Raw genomic sequence first — 13,028 nt, 5'->3', positions numbered from 1 at the left:
TGCATAAACCCAGGTGTGCAGAAGTAGTAAAAAAAAATATATATATATATATATATATATATATATATATATATAAATTTTTTTTTTCCAAGACTGATTAGAACACTTAAGCCACTCAGAGCTTCGTACTCGTATAAACCCACTACTTAGGTACACTGACATTCATGCCTAATACTACAATATTAACACACATTGTCAAAAGTAATCACCTAGCAAAAAAAAAAAAAAACCCAGTGCCTTAAGACAGACCTCAGAGACAAAATAGAAAATAGTACCAGAAATGTTGTAGATGTTAATGACTCCATTGTCAGGCATACAGATACATTTACACTACTGGCAAAGGGCAAGATGATTGTCAGTTGTCTGTCAGGCACTAAAACTACAGATGTCACCAGGGCTCTTCCAGGCCCTGAAGCATCCAAACAGTGAGCATGACCTTGTTGCTTATGCTGAGTTGAACAGTGTTGGGCAGTCTGGTTTGGCAAGATTTAGAGAGACATGGTAGAGCTTTTTTATTATGCCATTAATAAGGGGAAATCCCCTGTGTTGAGTAGTATTCTCCCCTGTCATTTAATGAAGCTAAAGTGCAAATGCATCCAGCACTGGCTTCAGTATGTTAGCCTTTCAGTTATTTGTGTCAGGTTCCTTAGTCCTGTGACTACACATTAAAGACTAAGTAAGGATTGTGACCCTAGAGGGGTGGGAAAGAAGGGAGCAAGAACTAACAGCACGGCAGATGAGGGTCAAATCTTAGACACCATAGCTATAGGACTCTCTGGGTAGGCAAGAGTGAAGAGCTGCAAATACTTTGCTAACTCAGCTTTCCCTTGACCAAAAGCCTTAAAAACTGATGGGAAAGAAGGTGTAAAAGCTAGGGAGACAAATTCTTAGTGTCATGAGACTGCATTCAAACTGGTGTGTTGTGCACTGAGGAAGCTGAGTTATATACACACATACCACAAAAGAGAAGTAACTCATTTTAAAACAAATCGGCCTGATCTAATAGAAGCAAAAGAATGCATCCAGCTACTCCTGTAGACTACTTCAATGTGAGTGAATCACAGTCAGGAAAAAAATCAGTAAAGTAGCATTATTGCATAAATCCATAAATGAACATTTCAGATATATAAATGATTCTGTGCTTTCTCAGTGTGAATGGAGACTCCGTATCATATAGACTTCTTAGGGGAGACTTATGCCTCGCCTGTGGAGCAACCCAAGACCCAATGAACTTACTGCATATTCGTAAATCAAATGGGTCTAGGGCTACCTGTTCCAGGCACTTGAATATGGCCTTCGACTTAAATAGGACATGCTGGAGGGACAGATTTATCTTCCAGCAACTGCCATATCTTTGGAACATGCTACCAATTCATGTGAAATAGAGAACCTCTATGACACTATTCAAATGGAACCTGGATGAGTGGATGGGGCACCATGCTACCAGTTCATGTGAAATAGAGCACCTCTATGACACTATTCAAATGGAACCTGGATGAGTGGATGGGGCACCATAAATTCTTATCGGGGATAATGGCCACAATCTTCCTAACCTTCCTGGACATGGGCAGTCATCATGAAATGCAGTCTTGGTTATTGACTAGTAACTCTATGGTATTACATTGAGTTGAAACGGCTAGGCTTAAAATGACCTCTGGGTCGATAGCCTAGTAATGTCCTATGATCCTTTGTTACGTATTTTAAATGATAAGTAAAATATGCACATTTGTTATGTATGCAAATTAACACATTTATCTTTTAACAAAGGCTGCAAAGTAAATTTTTCATTTAAACAAGGAGACGTGTTGAGTAAATTCTGGCATTCCATCTCAAAATACAGATCTTGCTCAATGTCACATGTTGTTTCTGCTTTATAGTTGCAGTGCATCTAAATTTAAAATAATGTTGTTTGTTAGTGTTTGCAACATGCTTATACGATACATTGAGATTAGTATTTTTCATGTCAGTATTATAGTCATTAATTCTGTTTTTTAATCTCTATTGGTTTACCTACATAAAAACAGTTGCACCAGCATCTACCTTAGTATTACATACACAAGCAACATTATCTTAAATCGCTCCTTCACTTTGAGAAAATGGAGAGTCTTTTGTATTTGTGAAACAGGCATTTGTCGATTTTTGTAGTGAATTTCGATGTTTTTTATATGCATCACTGTTGCATCATAACCTTTGGGTAGTCAGTGATGAGTGAGGTCCAGTGTCTGACCTACATCTAGCATCCTATCCACTAGCCTGGCTGGCTCCTCCTTTTCAGGGACGCTAACATGCACCTGATATAAACAGGGGTAATTCTTTCCCATCTTCATTTTTTTCATGCCATGTTACAGTAAATGTTATCTGCACTGTTACTCTGTGTGTCTCATATTTCTGTGGTTTTGGTCACAGTTCAGAAATGGATGAGACCCCTATCGAAGGAAATCTATTTCTAATTGTTATAATTTTTTTTTTGGCTGGATTCCTATTTCTGGTTCTGGGTGTAAGTAGGCATAAGCATAGTATACCCACCTAATGCATGTGTGGGTGTCGGATACTAGCTAGTGACTTCTGTGATCAGAGATTTTCTATGACCTTCTCATATTCTCGCCTTCTCTGTATTTGTGCTAGGTTTAATAAAAAAATCATTAAGAAAAGGCAGAACATTTTCTAAATCTGCCTTGAGAAAAATAAACTGTAACCCATTTCACACCTTGCTGCTGTATAGGATGTCCTTTAGCAGTCATCTTCTTTGGACAGCCCATTATGCATAGAAAGCATATTGAGAAGTAGGTCCATTGAGAAAGAGAGAAATGGAAGACTGTAAGTAATGCTTCCATCCTTGCTGACCTACCCACGTTCAGGGGTGACAACTCCATGGAGGTGCTTTAACAGCTCCCAGCTCTCGCCCCTCCTATTACCAGAGCACCTGGCAGTGCCCCACAACAGGCAGCCTTGCAGTTAGATGCATGCATGCCCCCTAAGTCCAAAGTTAGTTTTACCTGTAGTTGGTTCAAATGCCATTTCCCAGGAATCTGTGTCTGATGCCCAGTTCATCATCATTTTTGGGTTTGGTGAAATTCCTATTATCCTGGTGCCAGAGAAAATGCAGAACCATAGCTTTGAGGTGCAGAATTCTTAACTGTGAATCATCGCTCTCCAGGCAGCATCTTCTGCCATATTGAGGACATAGATGTCTGAAGATTATTCAAATATCAAGTTGCAGACCTTACCAATATATGTTAGCAACAAACAAGGGAGTACCACAGACCTAATCACCACAGAAACTGTATTCTAGGACTGACAGAAGTTCAAGTTTTTTTTTTCCTCTCCATTCTGCAAAACCTGCACACCAAGTTGGGCCAACATTCTATTTCTGGATTTGCCCATATTCGGGAAAGGAAGTTGGTTGGACTTCTTGGATCCTGATGGTGACGAGAAGCTGACTTGTGACTCACAAATGTCCTTCCCTTTCGGTTATGACATGAATGCTGATGGCACCTTGTCTTCTGGTGATGTACCAAAAGACATCTTATTTGAAGAGATCCTGCCTTTTAACAAGGAAACATTTGAAATGGGAAGCCAAAGGGATTTCTGATAGCCAAAATACAGATGTATAGACCTTTTGTATTTGGACACTTCCTAACCACTTGCTCTTTCAGCAGTGCTTGAGATGGTTGTGGATGCTTTTAATAAGACGTCATAGGAAATGGATTCAATTGTTTCACACTCCCATACCAAGGTGCAGTAGGAGTTATATCTCTAAACAGTGTCCTTCTACTGCTGACACACAAAGAAAAACTTGCAAAAATGAAGAAAGCCATTCAGAAGGGTAAATGACATGGTAATTAGAAGGAGAAACCTAGGAGCTATCAGGACCCAAACTCAGAGGGGCAGCAGTGAGTGTGCCACACTTCCTGCACTTCCATCACACCCCACCTTAGTCCTTAAATTCCTCTTGCCCCCCAACGTTCATCCCTCAAGTGTGGAAGACATCCAACCCTTTTTGCAGAAGATTGAAAAAAATGTACTCAGGGCAACTATGTGCTGCAGATTGTCTCTCAGTAATACATGGTGCATTTCCTAACTCTCCCAATATTTCAGGGATGATGCCTCCACTAGAAGCCCAAAGGTATCTGATACATTTCTTAGTGAAAGTACTATTTCAGCAGGTGGCAGTAGAGAGTTCCAGTGGGAGAGGAAGAGACAGCCTTTTACTTAAAGCTGCTTGTAGTGCAAAAAAATAGGGAAATTGGAGGGCCAGTTCATGGATTCTCAGATTTCAGTAATTCTTTAAGAGTGTCAGATTTTAAGATACTTACAGATGACGCTCTTCTAGCCCCCCATTTTATTACCTCAGGCCAACATAATAGTAACCCTGGATTTCAAGGATGTCTACCTACATATTTCCATACATAAACACATTTTCAGTTTCAAAGTGAGAGGAGCCGTCTATAAATTTAATTCCTTTTCCTTTGAGTTAATTACTATGTCTAGGGTTTTCAGAAAGAACCAGGCTCCATTATTAGCCCACTGATAGGTGCATAAACATATACCCTTATCTAGATCACTGTCTAATCCAGGCCCAGTCACAGGAGGAGTTACAAAGGGGATTAGCCTACATTCTGAATTACATTTAGAGGCTAAGAGTCTTTCATCAGACAGTAGTCTTCCTGTGGGATGTGCTAGACTCTCACAAGCAGAACTTTCTTCTTCCCCAGAACAAGGTTGACTTTCTGGCACTTTTTTTTTCAGGAAATGAGCGGTGCGAGTATGTGTCTGCATGAGTGTTCTTGATTATCCTGTGTTACATGGTGGGAGTTATCACCATGGTTCCACTAGCAAGACTACAAGAGGGACTACAGTAGTACCACAAGGGTGTTTGGCAATATTATATTCAATCCTTAAAGAAGTCTGTTCTGTAGCTTTTCTACATAGTCATTGCATGGTGAAGTTAACAGACTTAAGTCAGTACTGCTGTTTCCTGTACAGGGGCACCCAAGTCTCACAGCTGTCTTGGACATAGTTTTGGGAGCTCATACAGTGAATCTCAAAGTGCAGGGCAGTCAGAACAAAGACAGATCAAAAGACGTGTATTCATGAAAAAGATGATGGCAGTAATTGTTGCATTCAGGACTTTCCTGCCAGTATAGGAATCAGGGGTCATGCAAATTATGACAGACATCATGATGATATGGTACTTAACCAGGGTAGAGAACACTCTTACCTTCTTTGCAGGCCAGCAATGCAGCCATGGGAAATTGATTTAGAGTCAGGCAGGACCTTTAGGGCTGCATACATTCCATCTCAGTAAAATGCTGCAGAAGATCAGTTGAGCAGGACATTTGCAAACTTATGTGAATGGTTATTTAATAGTGACATATATATAGACCTTATCCACAGGGGGGTGGACCAGAAATAGAATTCTTTTCTTAGCAAGAAATGAGAACTTTCTGCTACAGAGTGCCCTGCAAGGGAGGTTTGAACAGTTGATTTATTCTCCCTCAGCTGAGCTTGTCTGTTTGCTGAGCTTCCTGCTTCTTGCCCCAGGAAAATAGCCAACAAACCATCCCAAAGCTTTGGATGCTCACAGACAACCTAGATACTACCTGCATAGAATCAAGGATTTCAGGAAGACTGATCATGTTTTTCCTTTTTGCTGCTAATAAGCAGGAGAGTTCACTCCTTAAGCATATCATATCAAAATGTTTTGCTTCACTACATTACCTTCTGCTGATCTGCCAATGGGAGAGTCTTTGCAAGGGAACATAGGCCACATTCAGCTTGGGACAATGCAGCTACTGATGTCTTTTTTTAAGCTACTACAGTTTTTGTTAGAGATTGAGAGTTACTTAAGCCAGCCTGAAGGCAGCCACCTGGTCCTGTATGCAGACATCTTACAGATTGAATTTTCATCCTATCAGGTTTAAGTATTGCCACTACTGCTTTGCAGAGCTTCCTGCTTCTTGGCCCAGGAAAATAGCCAACAAACCACCCTAAAGCTTATGCTTGCAACAGTGATCCATCTGAAGGAAAAAATATCATAGTATAGCTGTGTAAGAAACTTGCCACAATAGTAGATATTGGAGTAGGATCACTGTAGTATGTGAAATTCTTGTCTTTCATCCCATTCTTCTATAAGTGTGGGAATACGAGGCTCAGGTGGGTACCAATTTACCTTTACCTCATTGCCACACCTTGGTTGTTGTTCTAGGCATTTTTATCTAGGGAAGTCAGATTCCCCACCTTTGGCCAAGGAGGGCAGGTTGTGAGAGAACTTCACCCAGGGTGATTGGACAGTCCTCACTGATACCCAGATCCTCTGGGGACTTGTCATGGAGCACACAAGCCTATGATTCCATGGACAAGACAAAACTGAAGATGGTGTGGGCTTGTTTCACTTTCTGTTGAGAGCATGCTGACATCCCTGGGAAGGAGTAGCTAGCTTAGCCAGGGAAACAAGTGACAAGATGTGGAAGTTGAAGCAGGTATCAACGTTCACCTGCAGTCGGGTTCCCCAAGATTATGTTGCAACAGTAATCCTACTCAAATGTTTACTGTTATGGTAGCTTCCTTACACAAGCATACACTGATTTTGCTGTGTTTTGTGAGTCACTCACATTATAGAAGCCTATAGTCTATGGTTGAAGAAAAAAGCAAGTCTTGCTTCTTATGTGTATCAGCACAGGAATAATGTTATAAGAAGGAAAATGCAATCCAAGAAAAGGAAATGTGCGTTGGGCACAACTCTCCTTTCAGCAGCATAGTTACATTTTTTAATTAATTTTAGTTTGGAAAGATGTTCCTTGGAAAGCATCACTTAATGTATTTCACTTTGTTTAAAGCTGTCTTGCATTTTTGTATAAAAGGTTTGATATTAATGTTATGTGGTTGTTTAGAGAAAAAACTTCACATTTAGATTGTTTTTGGCTGCTCTGATAGTTCTAGCTAAGCCTTTTTGAGTTCTGACTGGCCTTTACAGTCTGCATTGGTATTGATTTTGGAGACAGTTGTAAGAGATGACTAATAGTTACTATCGGTGAGTCACAAAATGTCTCCTTGCATTTGTTGAGCCATAATAAAGAGAACAAGCTTCACTAATTGCTGTTTTCTGAACTGCAGTCACTCTGTTTCCATTTTATAGGTAGGGTGGGAAGAGACACCAAAGGAGAAACTGAAAAAAACTGATATTTTACAAGTAATTTTGTTTGCTTTTACTTACAGAGATTGGAACTGAAAAAGCATGTTACAGGGACATGTCTTCCTTCCCTGAAACAAAAGCAGAAAAGTATGTGAACAAGATGAAAGGTCGGAAGTTTCTTCATTACAATCGGCTGCAGCTGTCTCGAATATATCCAAAGGGACAACGTCTGGATTCATCCAACTATGATCCAGTACCAATGTGGATCTGTGGCAGCCAGCTGGTGGCCCTGAATTTTCAGACACCAGGTAAAGGAAAACAGCCATGTTCATGAATTGTGTCATACCAGCCAAGTTTATGTTGCTAAAGATCAGAAAAGCATCGAACTTTGTTTGTGTAGCAGTGATAAAAAGTGTTCCAAAATTCAGTGTTTTTTATTAGGTAGTTTCCATGCCAAGTGTCTGTTATAAAGCAGATAGAATGGAAACAAAGGTCCTGTGATATCTCATGTGTCAAGACAGGGATGTGGTCAGAAAATTCCATGTTGTACTCCCAAACTCCTTTTACTGCCTCTCAACCCACCTGGCATGTAAAATGACGGGCACATCTTTCAAAATGTTGCCCCTCCCCCAGCAGTTACTAAATGTATACATCATTTTCAGTGTTTCCTTATAAAGCTGTTAAAGAGAATTTTTTTTCAGATCAGTAATCATCTCTGTAAGCAAGTTATGTATCTGTTGTTAAAAACATTCCTTTAGACAATTGTATACCTAATATTAAAAAGCTGCAATGTTTTTGAGTGATGCAATTAAAATATACTGTATAGAGAGCAAAGAGTATGTTTAGCTACACCCTTGTGTCAAGACACTTCCCTTTCATGGGCTTTAGATGTCATCAGAAGATGGTTATAGTTACTGGAGTCATTCACCTAAAATTCTGTATAGGCATCCTAATGGAACTGTAGGACCTTGTTGCACCACTGAGCTGTACAGCTAGAGTTTGGGACCCATTTGGACCTCATTGACACCCAGTCTGTGTTCCCTCAAACACATATAGAGGTTCTTCTGTAGCCTCAACAGCTGCTTTCCAAAATGGAAACAATTTTGCAGCGATAAAGAAGCATAGGGGTACAAGTTACAGCAGAGCAAACCAGTAAAAAAGCTTTTGAAAGAAGTACATTGCAGTTTCACAGCTGTGGTTTTATTGGCAGTTTTTCCATACTGTGCCAAAAGATGGGAGTTAGCACACTGCTGTTAAGCCATTTCCTGCAGTCTATGGTTTGATTCTGTCAACTTCCATTTGCCTACTGTGTGACTCTGAGAATGTCATTTAACTAGACAGTGATCTGGAGAAATTGGTTTAGGCTCCTAGGTGGTCTCCTGAATTGCATGCCTTATAACTGCCTATGAACCTTTGAATGACAGAGTGCCAGCAGGGTAGAATCAGTAGCATCCACTCCTGTGCTTACACACACACACACACACACACACACACACACACACACACACACACACACACACACACACACACACATCCCCAAGATGCTTGCTTCCATAATTAGATCCTTTTTCAGGTACCCCTTCCTACTGTGCGGCAGACTTACCCATTTTGGAACCCAGCTCTTATGAAAGAAATTTCCAGCCTTCATACTCTGAACCAATGGCTCATTTATGATGATTTTATCTGATTTTAAATGCATACAGCTGATTAGAGGTTAAGAAAGGAATTTCTTGCTGAGCAGAGCTCAGATTTTAGATGGAATAGTACATCTGTTTGTCAAAGAGCATCTTATTTTCCAGAAGTCTTTAATCATTTTTAAGGAGGTTAGTAATTCAGGGCCAATGTGTAGAGCTCATGTGCCAAAGAAAGCTCACAACAGAGCCTTATTGAAATCCACAATCAAACACTTTATGCATTTTAAGTATGTCAACATTTCAATGCACCTTATCGGTTTATGTTATAGAGCTTCTGTGCAAATGAAGATACTTAGCAAAGTCATCGGAGTGCAGTTCACAAAATCAGGAAGTGTACCAAGTTATAGAGATCCAAACCAACACACCTCAACTTGAGAATAAAGACACCAAGTCAAAGTGCCCAAGTCAGGGCTTGAAAAGCAGGATACATTTTTGCAAAATCAGTGGCACTGTGCATAAAGTCAGTGTGTAAGAAACAGTCCATGTTGCACATAATGCCATTAATGCAATATACAACTACACATGCACAAACACACATACTAGCTTGACATATGAGGTCAGTAGGATACCCACAAGGTCTGCCAGTAGTATAAAAAGACATCGGTGGCCAAGAACAGTAAACACAGCTGTCCCGTGCATAATGAGATGCGGTTGTGTGTTGGTATGCATGCTTGTAAAGTGATCCAGCAATCTTTATGGAAAGCATGTGACATGCATACATACCTACTACTGTACCAGCATATCACAACATTAAGACCACTTACTCCTCCTTTTCCCTGCCACCATATGTTGTTATGGTCTCTAGTTTGACCTTGGCAAGCAGTTTTCCAGGACACAGCTCTGCACATGGAGCAGTCTAGTATGCAGATCCTTACAGCCCTTTCTGCTATCTCTAAGCTCTGGCCTTATTAACCTGTGGCTTTGTGCCAGTATTCAGGTTTTGCAGCATGGTATGCTGCTAATGTACTCTCTGAAGCTGAAGAGGTTCTCTGACATACGTCTGCTGCAGACAATATAATCCTGTCTAGTTAGCATATTCTGACCACAGTTCATGTGTTGTGCTGCAACATGCAGCCCTATGGGCTACACTGATGGTGCATCTTGGGAGGGACAGATGAAGTGCTTTGCCTTCCCTGTCATACAACCTTGCCATAACAGTGTACACATAATAGTATTATGATGCATTATTGCACTGTGTGCACATAACATATACATTGTACCATTTTCTGATCTCTACAGTGGATATTATTTAGTATTTTAGTAAATTAGCTCATTGTGTGCAGCTAACATATGCATAGTAGTGTTTTCTGATGTCTACACCATATATATTGTTAGTGTTTTGATGCATTAGCTCATGATATGCAGCTAACCTGTAAACAGCACTATTCTGTGATGTCTACAGTATATATGATTGTGGTGTTTGGATTCATTTTCTCACTGTGTACAGATAACACATGCATTGTACCGTTCTATGATCTCTACATCATATATGTTCTTCTGGAGCAGTTTTGGGTGAATGCATTCTGGTATGAGAATCATTCTGATACATTTACATGCCATAACCATATACTAAATAAGCTTACTTAAAACCTTGGTGTGCCATTCAAAGTAGTTTTTTTACTTCAATTGCATGACATGTAAATCATACAATTTTCGTCTGTCAGGATAGCCGCAGAAGTGATTTGCTTAAAAAACTGATGGTGTTTCAGCTTTCCTGTTCAAAAAGTGTGATTTTGTATATGTTGGGGAGGAAGTGACCATAGTAGGCCTCTCTTAAAGTAAGAATTCTGCCTTTTCAGTGTAACCAGTCACACCCAGTATAATGCTGCAACTCACAAATGTAGTACTTCCTCCATTCCATCAGTGACAGCATTTACTGACTTTTTTCTAATTCTAATTGTAGTACATACTTAGCTAGGATTACTAGGATGAGAGCTGATTTATTTCCTGGTTTAAATGGAGTAAATAGCCTTAAATCTGTATTGAAATTAAGGTACTAGTTCCATACCCAATAAGTAAATAATTTTAGTAACATGTGATGGCAAGGAAGTATATAAATGGAAGACTATTTTGTTTTATTTTATCACTTGATGAAGCATTGTATGGGAAACGTGTATAAGTTAGTGCTGTATTTTATTAAACAAATGTTTGGATTCTGTCCTTCGTGGTTACTTGAGCTGGTAATTTTTTCATTTTACAGATTCATTTTCCCTTGTATTGAGTGTTTACATTTCTTGTATTTTTAACAGATGCGCTAATTACGGTGCCTTGGTTTCAGTCATGCTACCACAGAGATCTCATTGTAGATTCTGTCAAGGCTTCACAGGACTGTTTCAGATGGCTATTTTAAAGAAAAAGCTGGACTGCTTTATTTTTTATTAGTTGCAGTTTTGGCTTCTAAATGAACTACTTGAACTGCAGAATACAGAGAAGAAAAGGAGAACCAGCTCGACCAACCAGTCAATACACCACAAATATTTATTAAAATAGTTTGAGTGCTTTCATCAGGGTTACAACAATGACTTCATCAGAAACACATCTAAAGAATTACCATCATTTTAAATTCACTTTCAAAATCACCACGGTAGAAAACAACCAACCAGTAACCACTAGTTGATCAAATCGTAGTAAGGTTAAAGCCACAAAACACTACACAGTACATAAAAAAACTAAAAAATAACCATGTTAAAGATGTTGTAAAAATAAAAGGTTTTACACGTCTAAAGACTTCAATTTCAATATACTGCTGATTGCCATGTTCTCATTCAAACCAGGGGTGGTATGTGCATTTAATTTAACTTGCCAAATAAGTTCTTTATATTCTAATATAAGTTTCCATGGTCCATCCCGGGGGAACTCTTTTTCCATGTCATTGCTCATAAATAAAAAATTGTGGTCAGGGAATTTAAAAATGTGCTTCGCTAATGAATTGTTGGCATTATTTTTCCTGATGTCTAGTATATGCTCGTAAATCCGTTCACGGAACTTTCTCTGTGTCTTACCAATATAGAAACTGGTACACTTTTCACATGAGGTAATGTAGACTAATCCAGAAGTGTTGCAATCAAAATGAAAGGGTGGCTTGATTATGAAGTTGTTGATTTTTATTTTTTCACATACCCTTATAAAATTACATTGTCTACAATTCCCACATTTGTAGGTACCTCGTTTCCTATTGGTGTTGAACAGTGCACAGTTTGATGCTCCTTCCACATATTGTTTGATTATTTTGCTTTTCTTGTATACTGTCTGTGGGCCAGTGCCCAAAATGTCTATGTACCCTTCAAAGCAACAAAAAATGTTCCAATTTTTCTTTAAAATCAAGTTTAAATACTCAGCCTTACTATCATAGGTCACCACAAGTGAACTATGAAAATCCTTATCTACACCTACTTTGTTTTTAAAGCAGTTGTTATCCCTACCATTTCTTTCTATTCTAAGTAAAGATTGAAACCAACCTTCTTTCCTTTTTGTTTCCACCTCTTGTTTAACCTTGTTGACGATACAAACAGGGTATCGCCTAGCTGTAAACATTTTTGCTAGTGTTAATGCTTAAATTTGATGCTTGTTCTTTAGACACCAACCTCGCCAGTCTCACTTGTTGCCCTTTGATGATAGCTTTCTTCTGGTGTGCAGGATGGCTACTAGTGTAACGAAGAATACTGTTACAGTACGTAGGTTTCCTGTAAATATTATTATTATATCTACCCATCCTTTCATCTTTGGTAACCTCCACATCCAGATAATTGATTTTAGTTTCATCAAAGGAATGTGTGAATTTTACAAATGTAGTGGTGGTGTTTAAATAAGAAACAAAAGTTTCAAAATCACTGGATGTGTGTTTCCAAATAATGAAAAGATCATCCAGGTATCTTAGATAAAATTCCCAAGGGGGGTGTGAACTTGTCAAAAACAAACTTTGTTGCCCAGTATAGCATTATAATGTTTGCAAAAATGGGGGCACACGCTGTACCCATTGCAACACCTTTTCTTTGCAAAAAATATTGGCCATCCAGGTATACAAAGTTATTTTTTAAAACTAACTCAATCAGGGTTACAATAACACTCACTTCGTTATTACTCAACTGAGTTGATTCATAGAGAAATTCCTGAAACCAATGTAATCCAACTTCATGAGGGATCACATTAAACAAGTTAATAACATCACTTGTGGCAAAGGCATTTCCATTCACAAACTT

The 13,028-nt window shown here is 39.0% G+C and overlaps 1 protein-coding gene across 1 annotated transcript in view; it reads left to right on the top strand.

The window, feature by feature from the left end:
• Positions 1–13,028, top strand: part of PLCG1 (phospholipase C gamma 1) — a 415,222-nt gene that overhangs the window by 313,523 nt on the left and 88,671 nt on the right. Inside the window, exon 19 of the mRNA XM_044089015.1 lies at positions 7,219–7,443. Within this exon, the coding sequence (XP_043944950.1) occupies positions 7,219–7,443 (225 nt within the window). The remainder of the gene's footprint in view (positions 1–7,218; positions 7,444–13,028) is intronic.

Source organism: Protopterus annectens, chromosome 12.part0 (genome assembly GCF_019279795.1).
Source record: "Protopterus annectens isolate FY-2018-M chromosome 12.part0, PAN1.0, whole genome shotgun sequence".
In the NCBI taxonomy this organism is placed as follows: Eukaryota; Metazoa; Chordata; order Ceratodontiformes; family Protopteridae; genus Protopterus; species Protopterus annectens.
Note: the sequence above shows the minus strand (reverse complement) of the source record. Positions and strands in the feature narration are given on the sequence as shown.